The sequence below is a fragment of the Mastacembelus armatus genome, chromosome 15, assembly GCF_900324485.2.
Source record: "Mastacembelus armatus chromosome 15, fMasArm1.2, whole genome shotgun sequence".
NCBI lineage: Eukaryota > Metazoa > Chordata > Actinopteri > Synbranchiformes > Mastacembelidae > Mastacembelus > Mastacembelus armatus.
The window spans coordinates 15661573-15682872 of NC_046647.1; the positions used below are offsets into that span (position 1 = coordinate 15661573).

At 39.6% G+C, this 21300-nt stretch overlaps 1 protein-coding gene across 2 annotated transcripts in view; it reads left to right on the plus strand.

Annotated features, from left to right (window-relative positions):
- Positions 1-21300, plus strand: part of LOC113131985 (E3 ubiquitin-protein ligase NEURL1-like) — a 55005-nt gene that overhangs the window by 10497 nt on the left and 23208 nt on the right. Inside the window, exons 4-6 of one of the 2 annotated variants that reach the window (XR_003295859.1) lie at positions 10132-10848; positions 15679-15858; positions 16553-17737. Coding sequence is in view for 1 of the 2 variants with exons in the window: in XM_026309781.1 (XP_026165566.1) it covers positions 10132-10848; positions 15679-15858; positions 16553-16797 (1142 nt within the window). In the remaining variant the exon portion in view is untranslated. Of the gene's footprint in view, positions 1-10131; positions 10849-15678; positions 15859-16552; positions 19507-21300 lie in introns of those variants that run through there. The other variant, XM_026309781.1, reaches the window with a different exon arrangement.

The window sequence follows — 21300 nt, forward strand, 5'->3', positions numbered from 1 at the left end:
TGCACAAGGCCACCTGAGTATCCACATCTACAGCAGACAAAAGTACAAGCATTTTTATTGCTATTCTGGTGGTTTGGGCTTTGATTATTTTGCTTGTACTAATGGCTTCTGGGAACATTACTATCCTATGCTGTTATATTTTATTTTTGTACAACCCCAAGCCTCTTAAATTTATTCTAAACCTGTGGTAGAGCTGCATCATTGTTTAAATAGATTTTTCTAAATGAGTACAATTATTGAAGGGGTTTCTACTCAGCAGCAGTGACCTACTATGAAAGGAACAGGGCTACAGTCAAAAGTTTGTTGTTTCTTTTAGAAGAGAATAGAGAATTCACATCAAACACACGCTCTGCAGGATTCTCATACCGCTGAGTCTGTTTGATGTTTTACAACCTTCTTGTACATGCTGTATTAAGCGATTCATCAAAGCTGCTATCCATCACCACTTTTTCCACTAGAGCTGTCTCTCAATGTAACCTGCTGCCAAACAGTTTTACTGCCATCAGGTCTCATTCTGATGTTTAAGGATCTTTTTTAAAGAGCTGTGGTGTTTCCTCTTTAAGCTGTTATCAGGGGAGTGTAGATCAGTAGTTAGCCACCCATGCGAGGAGTCAAAGGTGACCCTGAGATCTGTGTGAAAGCTGAGATGGTATTGCGTAAGGGAGGAAGCTAAATTAATCTGCTGAAATCAAACTGAGCTTCAGGGGTTGTACGCACCAACAATGCTGTCCAAGCAATTTAAGAAGGCTCCGTTACATCACCACACTTGTCCTGCTCATGCAGCTATCAATAAAGTGCAGTGCTTGGGTTTCTACAGAATGGACAGTGCTGCTGAGCATCTGTGGCACTACGCTGAGACACATTAGTCCTAAGAGGGACTGATAAAAGGTTTCCTCAAGTGTATAATATGTCTCGAGCAGCATAACTGTTTTCAAAGCTCCATTTGTCAGCTGCGTTTTTACAAATGCCCCTGTTTACTATGTAACTCCAAGCAGTACTGTAAGAAATGTACCTTCACAAAGCCTTATGCTACTGTAACAGCATATTTGGAAAATGTAAACTTGGAAAGTGAAGTTTTCTTTTTTCAGATAACTTTCAGCATTTGAGTCCTCTCAAGGTGTCAGTTGTAGAAATCAGGTCATAAATAACTTGTAAGTCTTTTAAGTTTCATTTCCCTGCAGTCAAACACATACAGGGATTGCTATACCTTTCTGCAGTCAAACAAGAAATGGTGCTCCCTTTGTACATGTATGGCTGCAGAATTTGTTTGTTTATGGGGCGAATCCCGAGAGACCACACAGCATCCACCGTTTTGTACAGGTATGATGGATTCTTTCCAAGTTAGATAAGCGGAGCGAGTCAAAGGCATCTTTTGATGGATGCAAGATGCTCTACTGGGGGTTTGTTTACTTGAGGTAGATGAGTCACTTAATCACTGACAGAATGGTAGTGATCCATGAGACCGGCATCAGCTAACATCATCTGCAACCTGTCTCTGTAGTCATTAGAGAAGAATCCAAAATGGCTGCCAGACTGTCAGGAGGCTGCGTACCTCTCAGGTGATTAAGAGGGCTGTGTTGACATCAATCATCTCTGTACATAGCGCTGCAATGCATTAGGCCTGTAGAGCATCGTGGCGAGGAAAACCTCCTCCTGTATACATTTCATGCTTACTAACATTCTAACATCTCCACCCCAGGAGACATGGGGAATAGTTTTAAAAGAAACTGCAGGATCTGTTGTTTGCAAAGATGTGAATTTCAGTTATATGGATGGGTGTCACCCAACAAACCTTGGATTTCAATTTAACTTTTTTAACCTTCAGAAATTCATGGTCTTTACATGATGACACTTTCAGTGACCCCCCCCCCGACCTTTCCTCTAAGGCCAGTAGTGCAATGTTTTGTATGGATTTCTATGGAATTCAGCTCATGGTGCCCAGAGGGTTAATCCTTACATAAGCTCCTGACTATTCATCTAGTGCCACCAGCAGGTCTAACCTTTTCACTTATCCCATGAAATATTGTACAATTATGTCCAAGCTAATAAAAAAATAATAATGGTTAAAGAAAAGTAGCAATTACACAGTGCAGGAGCTGGAACTAGGGAATATTTAGTGTTTTACTTCAGAATAATTTCCTGTCAAACAATTAATATATTAACGTATTGTTTCAGCTCTAGTCAGCATGTTAGCATTATCATTGTGATCAAGAAGCACTGCTGTCTTTAAGAACAGTCTCACAGGTACAGAGGCTGGCATGGTTGTAGCCTCCTTTGAAATTTATTGCTGCACACCTGCACTATTTCTTTATATTCCTCATTTTGCCTGAAACCCTTATAAGCTCTTGTTATCGTGTGAACTTCATGTTACTTAAATTAAAAAGGAAAACGTTTTGTCAACGGATAAAGAGATAACATGAAAATGCTGAAATGCTCTGTGCTGCACAAACATGTTGGGTTGTCTGAACCTGATTGTGCTGTACTTTCCTTTCTTTGTGTCTATTTTTGTCTGTGCTCACTCAGTGGGCCCAACACTCCTGCTCACTTGCTGCAGATCTCACTTATTGTTTCATTTGTCAGCGTAGATTATGTGGAGGTTTGCAGACTTTTGATTTGTGGAGAAAATGGTTTTAAATATAGAAAGGTCAGGTAGGTGTAGTCTGGCAGAAGTGGACAAATAGAGTGTATGGTCAGCCTGGTAACAATGTAGGTAAAAATGTCTCAGTACAACAGGATGAAGGACAAACCATGGGGTATAAAGCATTAAATACATTAATTCACTTTTATACTATAACTCAATTACACTGTGAATGTAGGCCTTACTTGTTTCCACAGGGCTTCATTAGGAAGCTCAACTAAACTGTTTTCTTAATTTTGATTGATGAAGACGTGATGCACCTAAAGGGTCTGATTACTCTGAAGTACTGCAAATGGATGGTGTACTAATATGTTCAATTTCTGGTCTGCACCTTACAGCCAAAACCTCCCAACACAATAAACTGGAAATTCAGCATGGTAATTATGCAAAGTCATCTGTCAAAAGTCAGTTTCCAGCCAAAAGCAAGCAACAGTCAGAAAAGGGAAAAAGGCGAAGAGAGATGCTTAATGTCTTCATGCTATAAACATTTAGTAATTTCCTTAAGCTGAATTCTTTTGGCAGAATTACACTAAAATCATGAATCATACTACAGTCTGTCGCTATTTTACACCCTTCCTTTCTTTCAACGTTCCACTTCTCTTTCTGCTGATCACACCAATAAATCATATAAAATGTGATCTTTTTTTTCAAGGGACTGGACATTTAAATCTAATTATAGTCACATTAAGGTTTTGTAAGGCTATATACCCACTCCCAAGTTCTCCTCTTTAGGAAATTACTGAAGCCTGCAAATTATATTCAGGTCAAGAGTTAGACCCATGTTGATACCATTTTTGGATAAAAATTGTGAGACTAGATTGATTGTGGTCCAAGGCTGTGCTAACCTTGTCCATTTCAGAGGTGCATTGTCCCTCTTTGCCTTCATGCATGTGAGTCTTTTCAGTGCCCCTCAGCATTAAGCCAACAGAACTCTCCAATATATTTCCAAGTTCAACATTAACATGCTAACATGCCTGCTGTCCTGAATCTAGCTATTTGTGTCTATATCATATAGGCACATCGATTTTAAAAACTACCAACATACATGATGCTATAGTTGCATCATTTTGAGGAAGGTGACTGGAAACGATCTTCCACAGTGCAAACTGGAACCAAAACTGATGATTTTGTTTCCATTTTAACATCTAATGTAATGTGAATTTCTGTTAATAGCCTTATCTTGATTGATAGCTGCAATTGTGCACCTTTTTTTTTTCTTTTTTTTTTTTACAGAGCTATTTAGTACAGGTACATCAGTCCCTGCTTTGCATATCAACTGCCAAAACAGTGCACACGCAACACAATGAAGATTAGGGTGTATAGTGTGGAACTGGGATGCAGATAACAGATTTCAGCTGATTGTTTTGCTTTATGGCCCATTTTAATGTTATGGTTCACTCTTGGCACACTCATTTTCAGGCTACAGCAAGTAGTAGCTGATCTTGATTGTCCTTGGTTTATTAAAATCTATTTCTGGACTAACTTGGTATGATTCAACATGAACAGATATTCTAAAGATATAAACATAAACACATTGTGGTGGCAGAAACTCAGACTGGGAGCTGCCAGGTTTTATGGATATGTAGTTTGTGTCATGAAAATAGAAGAGACAAACAACAAAAGTTGAAACATTCGCAATTACTGGTGATAGCAGGCTCTTTTTACCAAGATAATAAGAGTCCTTCGTCTGAAGCACTTTGCTCGCAATAAAAGAGTAAAAGTTTGGATGAAGGCAGCCATGGTAACGGTGCCTCTGAGGTGTGTGTCAAGAGCAGAGCAGGATGCCAAGAAATGACTGAAAGTATAAATAACATAGACAGACTGAGTGTAATATTGTAAGAACACTGAAAACAACCTGGATTCTCTGTCTTGAACAATTACTGTATGTGAAGGCAATACCACACATCTCAGATAATTTTATCTTTTATCATATATATTCACTTTCTAAATCCTGTGCACCTCTTGGAAAATCTTAATTTATCTTCTTACATGCTAAAGAGGATAAAATGTTTTCACAACAGAATTCCTCTCTTTGCTCTTTCTGTTAAATACTAATATATTTCTGATTCACCTGGAAGTCAGGGTTGGTTATTCAAGCAAGACTTTTCCCTCCCAACCCCTCCCACCTTAATAAAAACTTGCTGCAGCCAAAAATGATGTTGATGAGCACTGCAAGAGTGAACCAAAGTAATACTGTGAGCGTACAGTTTCTTTTTCATTTCTCCTTTGCTCATACAATTGGTTACAATGAGACGAGAGGCCTGGTGTAAACGAAAACGTTGGGAGGATCTTTTGACCTAACATCTGCCAGAACGTACTGTACACATTAGAGGTTAAGGTCTATGTAGTTGTGAGAGCTCTGTTTTGAGTGATCTCAGGGCATGGAATTTATTTGATTTGTTGAACCAAAATAAATGCCGCTGGACAGGCTATTGTGCCTCAGCTGGGATTTAATCGGCCCAGATGGAATCGAACAGCTTTGCAGAGAAATCAAAATAGAAATCGTAATGGAGCCTGTCAGGTTTGGATCCTGGGAGCTGGGCTGTACAGGGGGAAGCCTTTGGAGAGGAGGCTAATCACTTTCAGATGACCAGAGTCTAGTCCCAGCGAATATGTAAACGTGTACTGGGTATTTTGTGTGTATTAGTGTGCAGATGGACACATCTGTCTAGTTTTCACAGAGGTTCAGCTGATGTCACTTTGACCAAAACAATGAGATGAATTAGTAATTGGAGAAATGTGTTTGAGATCAGAGTGAAAATACACCTCATCAACCAGTGGATAATAACAGTCGAAGAAGTATTCAGAGCAAATACTTGTGTACGTTGAATAATACCAGTCCTTCATTCAAAATCCCACTTAAGTAAAAGTATATAAGTATTATTATCACAAAGTATAATTCATTATTTTGCAGCAAAATGTCCACTCTGACTCATATATCACAGTATGTGTATTGCTTCTGCACAAACTGATGTGGTTGGAAATCTTTTAGTATTTAACAATACCTTAAAAAGTACTTAAATACAGTGTGTGAGTAATTGTACATAGTTACATTTCACTACTGCAGAGGGTAATCAAGACAAGTATTTATATAAAAAAGGGTGCTGCCTTCAAAGTAGAGCTGTGTGAAAGTACATGGTGTTTAATGCATGTAGTCACCTCAAATAAGTCAGGTTCAGGGCTGGCTTTTAACTGGCCTTGAAAACACTGTGCCCTTGAGACATGCTTGAGGTGCTGGGCGCCGTTTTCACTGCTGCCATTTGTCACCTCAACATGTCCCATTTTATTTGCATGATCATGGTTCAAAACTCAGAAACATCTGGCGCTTAACCAAAGACTGGGCTTGATCTCTCAAATACTTCACATACGTGGCTCCTATTGCACATAGCATTTCAGATACTCTGACTCTTGGGTTTCTCCCATGTGTTGATATCATAGCGCCCTGTGGCATTTTAGCTCCTCTTGCATCACACTTATATACTTGTGCCATTATCTTGACTGGGAAAGCACTTGCAGTACAAGCTCATCACCATAGATTTTACCCTGGAGCATGTTCTCTCTCTCTCTCTTTTTTTTTTCTTTGACAAGTGAAAGCCCTTCCCTCTCCTTTTTGGGACAGACACACAACCTCGCCGCCAACCTCCTTTCTCATGACTTCACTCACTCATTCTAGACAGAGCCCTAGATACGTCCCATAGGCATGCATACTTAGGGCAAATCCCCAAACACACACACATACACACACAATCAGTGCAGCTGACCTTGTATAGAGGTTGTAGCTTCGCTAAAACCTCCAAAAAGCCTCCTAATCCTGTTCCACCAGGCCAAGGAATAAACTGAACCCTCACTTGTCTATTCAGTATCAAAGCATTGTCTGACTGGGAGCCGTTCAAGACTAAAAAAGGAATAGCATATATAAAAACCCTAAAGTGAATTGAATTATTTAGATCACAAACGTTGTACTCTAAGACATGCAGGCTTCTTTAGACTACAATTCCAGAGGAGGTGGAACCAGGCCGTTAGTTTTAGCACTGTTAGAAAAACAGCTGCAGTTGTTACTATGGCTGGTGTTTGCAGTGAAACAAGATGCCAGTTTTTCAGTTGTATCGTGGACATTCTCTGCCATGTTTACTTTACAGGAACTGGTTTTTCCACATTGCGTTGAAGAGTTCTCTCACTGAAGCGTGCAACCTGTTTGAATAGGTAAAACCTTAAAGACCTCTCTGTGGAGTACTTCCATCTGCAGGTGTATGTTTTGGCATAGGTGTATTCTTATTTCCACAAAGCCAAGAAAATTCTTCCTTAATGCTCAGCAAGAGTTGAGCGAGTTTGCTTTCTGATTTTTTCCCACCTAATAGCTACAGTGCACAACAAAAAGCCAAAGCCAAGAGGTCAGCCATTGACCCTGCAGAACAGTGTCAGTCTGGGTTGTGTTCCTCTGTTTAAATAGAGCTTTTCTCCTGAGATTCAGTAACTGGAGCTGTTCAAATACCACTTAATTTTACTAGGGCAATTTCAACCATGCACCTAATCACATCTGTATTGTTTTCATTCCTAAAAAAACAAAAAAACAAAACGGTGATTCAGACTTTGCCTTGCTATTCAAAAGCCTCAAGGACTTGAACTTTAAAATTTCAAAGTAGGACATAATCACCATTATGTTCAGCACATGCTGTTGTAAAGTCATTGGAGTGTTGCCAAATGTTAAATCTGAAAAAGCGTGTTGTGGTGCTAAGCTTCAGTGAATCCTCTCGGGGAACAATCCTTAATTTTCAAACATAATTCAGAGGACAAGAGACAAGACTGTACCTGTCTGTGCATGAGTGACATTTAACAAGTGAGCAGTTTGGAAGAATTGGCTCCTCAACAAAAAGTGTTTACAACCCAGCTATAAAAAAAGATAAGGAGATCATTTGCTGTTGTGTGCGAGATATAATATTTCAGTCAGTGGTTCCCAGGCGTCTCTGTCAGACAAACACCCACAGCTCTGTCAGAGAAGCCCAAGCTACTTCCACTCAATAAACTGGATTTGGCAGGATGAAAGTGGATATAATTACAATAATTTTTCATATAGTTGAACTGTCAGTGTTAATGTTGGTTTGTCAGCATTCATAAAACTTGGAATGGCTGGGAATTTCCAACAGGTATTAATTAAATTGTTCTATTTCAGCCCTTTATCTACAACTTTGAGCTACTCTGATTATTCAACCCTTTAGCTATTACTGCAACCAGTTAACCATTTTAACTCATTTTTACTCATTCAGCCATTATTCTGAGGATACAGTTTTGATCCATTATTCTTTTTGCCATTATTTTAACGTATTCCTATATGTGTAACTGTTTAAACCTCAGTGTGACCTACAGTATCACTGGACCTCAGAGTGGTCAGGCTGACAAACATTGTAAAGTCTGGGCCCCTTGACACCGTTCTCAAGCCCCACTGTACAATAGCATAAAACTGACCTGTACTGGAAGGCTGCTTTTAACTCCTACCCTCACCCAATAGGAAATACTCAGCAGCTTGACCTAGCTTTGTATCTGCTCTGTATTTGCTTATGACCAGTTCTTTACACATGTGCATGCAACCATGCTATGAATGTTTCAGATATGTTGAGAAGGTTAATGCACACACATAAACACCTTCATCATAGGACACAAAAGAGAAACGCTGTGTATTGTGTGTTTCACTGTGTTTCATATTTGCCAGGTGTTTTAGGCTTGAAATTCTATCCCAGATTCCTTTGAGTCCAAACCCAGCAAGAGGTCATACATATTTACTTTGCGCAAGTCTTTATCTGTCAAGTATTTTGTCTTCTGTTATCTTTTGTACATCTACTTTTCTAAATGCAAACTTCCTTGTCATATTAGTATTCTCCTCATGGCTTTTTTATTTTTATTTTTTGTGCCACACTCACAAGCAGCAACTGTGAGCTGCAGGATGCCATAATAGCAAGAATAGAAATCTCTTTTATCCCAAAGTCGGCTAACCTTGCCTTGAAGATGATAAGGAAGCTAATAATAAGAGCCTCATGCTCGGTTGTGGACTGAGGAAGTAATTAGGTTCAAGCAGTTTATCAGTGACTGGCCGGAGATGCTGTCTTTCTGTGATAAAGAGGAGCTGGTGAGGTATGCCCTTTTTCTCAAGTGTCCACCGCTCTCTATTTTTTCATCCTCATGTTGCACTCCCCATCCACTTGCCATAGGTGAAGCCCAAAGCAGACTGAGACTGCCATCATGTCACTCATCCCTCAGTCTGCCCCTGCTCGCTCTCCTCAAATGTCCAATCAGGCTAATTTTAGCATGTCTTAGAGGGCTGTGTTAAATTTGACTGCATGTCCATAAGCGTGCCACGATAAAGATCCGTTTGTACTCACTGCGTGCACGGAATTGGCACGCTGTCTGTTTTCTTTTTTGCAGTGATGTTCCCATGTGGCTTCTACTTTACAGTGAGCAGAATTAGCATAGGAAGAGCTGTTTGTGAGGGTGCCACACAGCGTGGTACAGTTTTTAGAATGCCTTTCCCTTTCAGTGGTCGGAAAAAAGGCTGCTTTTAGCATCCTGACACATAACTGAACAGTGTACAGAGGTAGAATACAGTACATTAAGTCACTGCTGCAGAGACAGTTTCTTATGTAAACAACTACAACTCATTACAGTTATTTAAAACTAAACTAAAGCTACACTAAAGGTAAACTGCCTTCATTAAAGAGTAGCCTAAAAAAAAAAACAAATTTGGAAGAATTTAATAGTTTAGAAAAAAAATTCTACATTTACACACAGGCTCTCAATTTGAGTAACAGTCCATGAAGACTTAAAAGTAAAAATTAGAATAAGAAATAAGATAAGTAAAAGACTGTGGCTCATTATCACAGGACTGAGATGAAGCGGAGTGGGAGGCTCAAACACTGCTCTGCTTTATTGTCTTTCAGTGGCTCCTTGTGTATCTCTTACCTCGTCAATGTTACATAAAGCTGTTATGCCTCTTTTATTGTGATGTAGACACTGGCCTGCAGCTACGGTGTGCCCCCACTTAAAGTACTGATATATTTGTAAACATGTAAACATTTATGCATTTGTTCACATTGTTGAACTACGAGCCTTAGTGCAGAGAGTGCATTAGATTGAATAAAGCAGAGGAGCCAGAAGCCACCATTTGTTCACAGTGACAGGTATGATCAATGACCAACGTATAGACAGTGAATATAAAACAAACCAGTGTTGTAGATAGGAACATGCAGAATACTAACTGGGTACATAAATTAAGTTTGTTTTACTTCTTTCCTGTTTGCAAAGATTATAAATTAAAGTTTTTAAGACTGCATTACTCACTATGTGTATTTATAGTTCAATCTTGTCCAGACAAAAAATAATTTGAAAACAAGAAAAAAAAAAAAAAAAGAGACTTTTTGTGTTGATTCAGATTGAAATTTCCACTTCAGAACACCTCAGAGAAATGATTGCATAACATCTCTGTGTGTTTTTTTCCCACACAGACAGTGAAATGGTCCCAGTGGACTGCCTGCGTCCTCGCTCTTTTGCTGCCACACACCAGGCCTCCATTCAGAGAAACGGTGATGACCCCCGCCTTTCCCTGAGCTTGTGTGACCTGAGCCTGCAGCAGCAAGAGATGCACCTGGAGGAAGATGACGAGGAACAGGAACGACTACAACCCTTAAGCTCCACCTCTTGCCATGTTCCCCAAAACTCTCAAAACTCACAGCAGTGTTCGCTGCTCCCCAGCCATTTGGACAGTGATCTACAGTTCCACTCGGTGCACGGCATCCATGTTACTGTGCTGGACAAGCACACGGTGGCGCGGCAAGATCACCATGGCGACGAGAGGACCCTGGTGTTTACCAGCCGGTCGATGCGCTGCTCAGAGACTGTGTTTCTGAAGGTGAAGACGGGTGTCACAAGGCCTGGGTCTCTTTCTTATGGTGTGACATCATGTGACCCAGCCACCCTGAGGCCCAGTGACCTGCCATCCAACCCAGAGTCCCTGGTTGACCGCAAGGAATTCTGGGCCGTGTGTCGGGTGGCAGTGCCACTCCACACTGGGGATATCTTGGGCTTTGCAGTGAATGCAAATGGGGAGGTCATAATGAGCCATAACGGCATCGGTGCAGGGATGCAGCTGTGTGTCGATAACTCCAGGCCACTCTGGATGTTCTACGGTCTGCACGGCACCATCACACAACTCAGGATTTTAGGTACATTCAGTTTACAAAGCATCTTTTGATCTTCTTAATCCTACTCTGTATTTCATGTTGTTGGACTGCCAAAGTGCCAAACTAATGATTACATTAGACATGCTTGCATTGAGGTGATCAAGACATCTAAACTGCTAAATCACAGCCTTTTATTTTAACTTGCTCCGATACTCAACAAAACAGGATCGGCAAAAAGAGATCAGATTTGGGCTGAACAAAAAGAAACGTATCTACACTAGTGAACGGTTTCTTGAAAGCATTAACTTCGCTGTAGCAGTAGTTTGAATGTTTTATTACATCAGAGTTCAGGGAATTTGAATAGGTCCTACAGATCTTCACAGGATGTCATTTGTAACACTCCGTTCAGAAGTTAATGAAGTCTGTGATCCTTGAATGACCTTTGGAGTTTTGATTCCCACTCATCTGAATCATGAAATTGTTCCCCCTCCTTTGCTGTCTGGGCTGCTCTCTGACTTTTTTTTTTATCAACTCGTATATCTCTTGGGAATTTACATTCTACTCCCACAGTTTGCATATGAATGCTAACTTTGTAACTTTCTAACTTTGATGAACAGAATTTCTGTCAGCTCAGTTTGATTCCAAGCAGATTTCACACAATGATAGTGAAGGTACCCTGAAATTAATCATGCCTGGTGTTGAGCTTATGGCTCACATCTATGGATGTGGGACTGCATGCACAGTTTAGGACTCTGAACTTAGAATTAGCAGAATAAGAGCATGTAATGGCTAACAGAATGGCTAAAATCATGGCTTAGTGATAAACAGTGGTTGCAAGCTGTGTTGATTTTGATAGTGAAAATTAAACCATACGTGTTATGTAATGTATCATGCAAATGATGTTGTGATCACAGGTTGAAGCACAAACGTGTTGAAGATAAGGTTTTGATGAAATGTGAAGGAACATTTTTGCTTTACTCTAGGAAAGCTTGCTCCAGTGAAGATCTCCAGATAATTTTATTAGACACATTTTAGTGCATTTAGTAACTATGAAGTGCTGATTTTTACCTAGTTTAGACAATTTCAAAAGAAAAGGTCTCTGATATTCCCACGTTTATTTACTAGGATGTTTAATGTACAGCACATATCTTCAGTGAAGAGGTAAATACAGTAAACTGTCACTTTTTTAAAAAAAATTGCAATATTTATCGTGACTTTATCAATTCTAAGAGTTTGGCACTTTTTAAAGTTCGCTGTTGTTTATAAGATAGAGCTGCACTGTTGCATTGACTTATGATATGACTCTAAAATACTGCGGTAAGAAGAAATGTGAGCACTTTAATGATTTCCTTCTTTTCTTTCTTTCCTTCCTTAAACCACTAAGCTGGTGTGTTCTGGCTGAGAATGAATGATTCTGACCAAGCAGATTAGACTTATATTAAACTGTATCAATAGAGATGAAGTTCACAGTCAATCTAAATGCATTGGCTTGTTAGAATTTGTTCAATTTAATTCTTCCAGTTTCATTTCTGGATTACAGTTTCTCCTCCGCTCTCTTTCGTGTAGTCAGTCAGGGGTTGAGGAGGTTATTTCTGTCTTGCGTGGGCTCCCAGCAGCCAGCATTATGTATCAGGAGGGAGCCCATGATATCTCCTTTTGATGCCCTCCATATGTATTATTAAAATATAATTGCATGGAGTTTTGATATGCTGGCTTTTCAACCCACAGCATGTTCCCTTAACACTGCTTCCCCAATCATCTCTGTGCTTCCTCTTTTCCTTTGCATTTTCTTCCTCTCCTACACCCCTCTGTCTCCTGATTCTTGGGGGTATGAGCATTCTTCGAGTCATTACCCACTCCAGCTGTGGAAAGTGCATTTATGACGTCTGTGCTCACCCACTCGCTGTAGCCGCACACCATGAGTTGCCATGGAAACACCTAGCCACTGAGGCAAGTGACAGTTTGTCATGGCTGGGTGTTGTCGAGCCTGTGAAGTGGAACAGATGGGAGTCTGTTGCTCTCACATGGTCATCTGTTATCTTATTCTAGAAAATGAGATGTTATAATTGTACCCAAGATGTTTGGAATCAATAATGGCTTACAGTAGTCATGTATTTCCTCTTTACAGGTGTCCTGCTCTACGTTTACATGTGTTCATTTCAGCATGCGCTCGGCTGTAATAATTCATACTTTTGTCATTGATCAAATGATGTCAAAGGGATCACTGGTGGTGACAACCCTGAGAGGATTATTACCTGACTTACTTCAAGATGCATTTGAGCACATTTGATCACCTGCAATTTAATGTTTTGGTTCACTTTCATTGTTTTGATTTCGGTGAAACAGAATTACTGTGTGCTGCCTGCATAGTTCAGAATATAACCTAAAAATAAATAGATTCATAAAATATTAAGTAAAATAATCTAAAAAAAAAACATACTACATAGAATAGATAGTTTCTCTGCTTTCCATAAAAATGTTAGTATATCAAAAACATACTACATGAACATCTCTATTCTATTTGTATTTGCATCTCTACTCATAACACTAATATTTCATATAAATTATTTTTACTTGGTGTCCATTTGCAGTGGGTGTTTAGGACAATATATTTTTAATGTTCAACAGTAAGTTCATGTCTGCAGGTAATGTATACAGCCCCAAAAGCCTTGACCAAGCAAAAAAAGAAAAAGAAAAAAGTCTACAAAGCCCTTCACACCACTTGCTTCTGCTCTTTGAGGTCACTGCTTTGAGTGCACAGTCATAACTGAAGGCAACTCAGATGAATATATCAACATTTTTAATCAGCTGAGATTTTCTCTCATCTTGACTGTTGTGTTGTGGCTGTATGGTGGGTGGGTGTTAAGAAATTCTTTAGTTAGACAATCAACCTGAAACAATACAAATAAGGGAGATAAAAATGTGATTTTGAAAATTCAACCATGCACAGTGGAAATTAGGCCCTTGTGCCCTGCAACACATGGGCATACAGACATAGTTAGCTATTAGCTAATTAACAAAGCATTTACGCTGGCTGCGAAAGAGAAAGTTATTTCCCCCCAGGCGCTGGTAGAGACCAAAAACAGACATAAAATGAGAGCGAATATGAGACGTACAGTATGCTCCACAGATGGACACAAACAGGGCTCCAAATAAATGCTTCTGTTGCTCCATAACTACTGGATGTGTATAAAAGCAAATATTTGCTAAAAAAAAAAAATAAATAAATTACTCTATAAACTGTAACTAACATGATGTCAGAGTCGTTACAGCTTGTTTCCATTGCCTGCAAGTGGCCAAAAATCAATGAATGTAGGCTTTTTCAGATACTGACAGAAAGAGAAACCAGCCTGAAGTGTGGTGATCTCTATATTTGATCAGCATGTGCTGAAACCTCCACACACGTGCTCTACCACAAATAGTCGTATGTCCTGCCTGCATAGCTGAAGCCATTCACATACTTATAACAAAAAAAAAAAGAAATATAAGGCATGATGAAAGGTAAACTTGATGAAAGATTACATGAATAGACATGAAAGTTATCCAGTCTGGTTTATTAGAGTTGGCCAAGACATGAGCCAACAGCCGGACTGCCATATAGGTCATGCTAAGTTGGTAACGGAAGAGTGTGCAAACTGTAAGCGTACATGCCTATGCCTCTGTATGTACTCTGAAATACAACAGTATAAAGAGTACATAAATAGATGAATGAAGAAAAAAAAAAAAACACATCTCAGCAAAGTCGTACAATCACCAGTCCCAGCAAACAAACACAAATACGAACAAGTTATGGAAGGTTTTGTATGGATTACCAGAAGTTCTGTGCTCATCCAGATTTTGCTACATCTGTTGATTTTTTTCAAGCAAACTGGTTGTTACATGACTAAAAAGTTGGTATGATTTGTTTATGTAGGTTGAAACTGAGACTGCAGTGGTTAGAGTGGCCTAAGGAAAATGGCATCAGATTTCAGTGCAGTGCATCAGAGCACGTAGCTTGAGTTTCGCAACAGTACACATATTTGTGTTAAGACAACATCACTGTCTATACTTTATTCCCTTTTTTTGAAAGAATATAGCACTTAATATTATATGTAATTTTTCTATGATCGCCAAATCCGTTTTTCAGTTTTCTCTCCACCCCACACTGCCACTGTAGGACAGCTGTTGGTTAGAATGTAAAGTACCAATATTAGATAATTTGACACATGGAAGGATGATGGTGCCAAGTAAACGGCCAGTCCAACAGTCTGGAAATAATTCTGCCACGGTCAGTTGAAGGACAATGTGTAAACAACAATGCTGTGTGCCCGCCAGGCAGACTGGATCAGAGTTCGTCTGTGGAATGGGGATCATATTTTCATCTGTGAGTAGAGATGAGCTGCCAATATGAGAACCAGTGCCAGAGCTGGTGGACGTGGGGATGTGGGTGGGGACGGATCATACAGGACAGACAACAGATTCTGTGGAAGTGTTTTGTACCCAACCCTGAGGGATCAGGGGCTCATGGAGAAGGAAGGAAGGTGGTGGTGGGTGGGGGTGTGGGGTGTTTGGCGTCTGACGAGATTATACCAACTCATAGGCTCTTGACTCACTCACAGACGCCCACACACAGGTGCTGTGGACTCACAGTCATCTGCTTGGTGAAAGAATAAATTTAATACATATGTGTGCGCACAACATGAAGTATTGGACCTAAACGGTGATGGAGATCGAACCAGATATCCACTGCCCCCAGTTGCTAATTCTCAGATCTGATTAACATTTTAGAGAATTAAAGAAACATTTGACTCCTAGCTGTGCAGGTATTACATTTGTATGTGAATGGTGGTAAATATTTGATCTGACATAAATGTGTCTTCTGTCTTCTTTCAGGCTCATCTCTGCACCAAGACCTTCGAGGGCCGTCAATCCCTAGCTCCCCATCCTGTACACCTAACACCCCCTCAATGCCTTGCAGTGGCAACTTGGAGCCCAACCTCAACACGCCCTTGAACATCAACCTCAATTCAAGCCTCAATTCCAGCTACCACACAGTCTTTTCTTCCTCCACAGGTTTGTCCAAGTGGTCCAGTTTATTCCTTTCCCTTCCTCCTATTCTCCATCTTTCCTGTTCTTGAGTTCCAACGATCAGGCCATCCGAATAAATCCCCCTAAAAAGAGATTCATGGAATATTCCTTTTTGAGAGCATCTTGGAAAGCCAGGCCATGTATTTACATGTGCCGTGTATTTCCTGTCCACATTCTTGTGATTTTTTTCCCTCCTCTGTTTATCCTTTTTTTTTTTTGTTTATGAAATTGATTAAAAGACATGCACAAGAGCAGAAACCAGCCAGCAGCAGACAAACACTGACTGAGTACCACCATGACATCGACTCACGATATGCACGTTAGCACATGAAGCAAATATTTACCCTAGTGATGTGACACAGCGATTCCAAACATCACTGCAATTCCAAGCTGCAGACAGAATGACAGAAAAAGTCTGAGCAGATAATGGTAGCAGAAGAAGTAGTGCAGCTCATAATTATTCCTCCATAATGTTGTCCTGGAGCTTCATTAGCAGAGAAAAACAGTGGGATGGGTATTGATAGATGAACTAAAAGAGAGATTGGATATATGATGCAGAGGATGTCACAGTGTGACCAGCAGAAAGGTGCACTCCGTTCTTTGGCAATTCTTAATTTTGTTTTCCCTCTTTCACATTCATGAAAACATTCCTAATATTTTTTTTTTGTCATCAACTCAGGCACAACCCCAAGCTCTCCCTTCTCCAGTCACCCAGAGTCCCCTACCTTCCCATCCTGCTCGAGCTCGTGGAGCGACGAATGCACCATTTGCTACGAGAACATGGTGGACACAGTCCTCTATGCCTGTGGACACATGTGTCTCTGTTACGCCTGTGGCCTCAAACTCAAGAAGATGGCCAATGCGTGCTGCCCCATCTGCAGGAGGACAATCAAAGATATCATCAAGACCTACCGGAGCACGTAGGCTTGTGCATCTTCAGGTTCAGCTCAAGTGGCTCTCGAAGCAATGCAAGACTTTGAAAAGATGGACACAGCACACATGTTTGTGTGCAATCTGGCTCAGGTACTCTACAGCAGGATGTTAAACTAACATTTTAAACATTTTATCTTCAATGCACATCTTTAGAAAGCTCACAGTACATCCCACCTGTGAAGACAGCAGTGTGATCAACAGAAACAGCAGATTTAATGTTGATCTGCTAATGCCCATTGACTCTGGTTTGTGCATCTGTTGAAGACAATGAGTAATCTGAACCGTCCTAGTTTCTCCAGAGTAACGCTTCAGTCTGCTGGTGAAAATGTTGCTGCTATGCTTGCCAGCTTTTGAAGAAGTAAAATTGAGTTACAGAAGAAACAATCACCAGCAGCTTCACCAGTGCTTGTTAGGAATCAATGGGTCAAAACATTTGGTTCTAGAAAAAGAATCAATTCTCTACTAAATCTAAGAGAAAATGAAGACGAGATAGTTTTATGTCCAGAATGCAATGCTTCCAGATACTAGAAAGGAATTAGTAGAAAGATAGAGAAATGTCTTTGTGGTGTAAACTTTCTAAAATAAGCCATTTTTAACTGAGCAGAAAATACTCCTCCTGCAATAAAACGCAAATTGCATAGATTTGAAGGGTAAAGAAATCCTTAAAGGAACTTGATGGTGTAATAAAACCGTTTTGTCGGTTACCTCACTACCTGGTGTTCTTCTGTGAACTGAACTCAGGGTGAGACTGTACGAAGGGTGTAAAAGCGTGAACGTCATCATCATAGGAGGTCACACGTGCAGTGAATGAGGATGTAAATCAGTGAGGATGGAGTGGGAAAGGAGGCAGAGGGGATGTCGTAAGTGTGGGATGAAGACACGGGGCGAAGGGGCACGTTTGCTAAACATCTGTACATTGTTTCAATGCAAGGTAAACATTCGCTCATTCAGTCACACCAGATACTGCACATGAGAGATCTGTATGAAAGCCTGTATTGGTTACATGTCCTGCTTCTTGGCAGCCGTCCCTGCCAACTCTGGCTGCCCAGTAAGCCTGATAGATGCTGTAATTGGACAAAAGTCCAAATAAACATTGGAGGGCAATGGAGTATTTTTAAAATGCTGAAAGAGCACATAAGCATGACAAATCAACCTCTTAATCACCGCAAGAAACCCATGAAACAGTACGTTACAGTTGGCTTTGCTTACTTCAGGTTACACACTTCTCTTTCATGTGTACATTAAATTAGAAGATGACTATTTGCTTTCAGTCATGGTGTATTTCAGTACACTGTCTTTACATTCACATGTGCAGTCAGTGACAAGGATGTAGCTTGTTACAGTGGGAAATTGTGAGAATTTCATTTGCATATCAGTTTCTGAGTGCTGCTCTCCGTCAGTAGAAGAAACAAAGGACATTTTCACTTGACTAATCTCATGCATTATGTACTGCTTTAAACTGTTAAGCAATATAAGCTATGTTCAGGTGTTATTTTGGCTTCGCTGAAACATTACTCACAAATTTGCAAAGCAGTAAGTGCTGTCCTTTTTTTATTTTTTTTGTGAGGTGTGAAAAATAAGAAGCTTGTCATCTGTGGATGGAAAATTCACAGTTATGTTGTATAACATTTGAGCCACAGTTACGCTTTCTTGTGTGCCTTTAAGAAAAGAGAAGTCTGGACAAACTTAGGTCTGCTGGGCTCCTCACTGTGAAAAGAGGGAATCCCGAGGTTCACGTTCATCTTAAAGTTACAATTACATGTCTGTGATATCAATGGCATGATGTAACCAACACAACTTACCAACACAAAACTGTTTTATCTGACACCGAAGCAAACTTTTCAGTGCGTTTAATATAAATGTGTGAATTTATTCACTGCTAAAGATGAAAAGTCTAAATACGCCTCGTCCCCTCTGTCACTGCATTGAATAATACTGGAATTCTCTTGCGCCCAGCCTTTATCTACCTGTTTTTGTTTTTCTTCTTGACCAAATATGACCTAGCTGAAACAAAATTTTATGAGACATTTTTGATAGAAAAAATATTGGTATTGATGAGTGTAACATTAACTGTACATTATGAGGTTTATTTATTTTGTCAATGCTACTACAAAAACTATCACTGTTTTCTATGTATGGCTAGAGTGTCTAACAAATAATAGGAAGGTTTATGTTACTTTTGCATCGTCAAGGATTATAGAAAACTTTATTGCCCTAAAAGCCTCTGTGGTTGTGTCAGCTGATTTTCACTTAGAAAAAATAAACCTACGCATCTTGCCCAAAATGTCAAATGTTTGCTTTAATGTCATATTCTTAAAAAAAAAAAAAAAAAAAAAAAAGGTATTAAAACAGAATACACTTTGTAATTTGGCTTTAGTTACCTATTGCTAAAATTGTGTTTGTTCATGTTTAAATTTTATCTTGAATTTGTATTGTAGTAATGCAGGCGTGAGTAGTTCCCCATATGGTCATAATGCTGACAGCCTGTTTTTCAAATGTGACCAAATATTTGCAGTCAAAACCAAACAAAACCGGCAAGTAAGTGAATGTGGGCATTGTGCACTTTGGACAAGAAAATTGGCTCATTACTTTGACTTCCTATGCTTAGAATTTCTACTTGTCATTAAATAAAAATCTTAAAGTGGTTTCTGAGTTTGTTAGTTATCTTCAGATTGTTAAATAAAATTCCAGTCTGAATCAGTGGCTTTGTAGTTGTATTATTATAGATATATATGGACATTGCTTATTTATAACAATCATTTTGAGCCCATGAAGTTCTTTAGGTACTGAAAAAAGACTAGAACTTTGTTTCAGGCATTTGTCTCAGATTGCAATAAAAAGTTTAAACTGACTATTTTCATTTCACGACTATGTTTTATGCACAGCAGGTAACTGAGGTCAATCTGGCAGGGAAGACAGAGAACGAAAGAGCGTTAGAGCCATTCCCTTTCCCCAAAATGTACATTATACAAATGTTTGATGATGGATTAACCTCTACTGCAAGAAAATTCAAATTGGAGAACAGTTAGACAACAAAAAGGCAGCTATTTCTCAGATGCGTAACACCCAACACAATCACTCTCTACAGTACTTGACTAACATCCCGCCATACACTATATGAATAACAAAGGCAAGGGCTTTTAGTAAACAGCTATAACTCAGAGCGAAACTGTTTAGAGTTGTGGTATGTAGACCTGGCCAGAGTGAACATCATTTGTTATTTACTACCCTGCAGGCCTGGCTCTAATGCAGTACTGCTTTATGCTGAACTCCAATAGGCACAAATACAGCCCATGACGTCCAGACATGAAACAGGCAGCAGTGGCTGCTGTTCATGGCCATGAGTTCTCAGAGGTGAGAGGGAAACAGACAACTGGGTTCTGTGAAAGTGACATGAATACAGTATATCTCTGGTGTCTGTGTACACACAGACTTTCCACTCAGACCTCTCAGTGAACCTGGCTGCCGGCCTTGTGAAGGCTTAAGGGCTTGGCAGACTTGTTTGAGCAGTGTTGTGGTATCTCTTCTAGACAGCTGTTTGGTCAAACACACACCGTCTATTAAGGTATCAAATTTGTATTCCAAAAAAGCACAACACTATTGATTCTGAGTTTTAAGTAGGTATCAGACAGTTAGAATTTGAGTTTCTTCCTCTGTTGTAGTTAAGGCTTTAGGTTTTTGGTGTTCAGCTTGACGTTAAATCTTTTCCTCAGTCAGATTTGCAGTGTCAAGAAGGAGAAAGAGAGGCAAGTGCAACTGCATCAAAAAGTGCAACTTTGTTCATAGTCTGAAGTATCAATTGAGCAATTTCCTCCCCTACACCGCTGCTCTAATTACTGAGCTGATGAAGACAGAGGTGCAGGTTGCTGTGATGCTGCATCTGCATTGAGATGCTGAGTGCTTCTGCCCTCCAGTGGGCAGAAATAGCTACAACAGTAACAACAGTAATGACAAATGAGATCAGGGATCAAAAATGTTTTAAGTACATGAAATATGGGGAACCCTTTTAACCACCTATTCAATATCCAATATATCTTTCTAATTTTCTACATACGTATAAAACTATAATCAGAATAGACTAGGAAGAGGTTCCTTTCCAGTCGCGATTACCATCTTTATTTAATTTTCCCTTTAAGAATGTTATGAAAAAACACACAAGAACTGAATTTCATATTTTTTTCCATATTCAAAATGTAACATTTTCTGAATACGCTAAATACTTTTTTCTTTATATTCTTCATCAGTTTGCTAAATAAACAAACTCAATTTTTAGTTTTACTTTATTTTTACTATCCAACTTCTAAAACAATGACTGACGCACCATCTCTATAGAGTCATACGTCTGTCCAGTCTATCTATGATTATTATTTGCAAGTATAAATAAACACATACTCTACATAAATACAGACACGCATACACTCAGCCAATAGACCAACATGATTAGCAGACAACCATGACTTAGTTCCAAGCCAGTGAGTGCAGAGATCCCAAAAG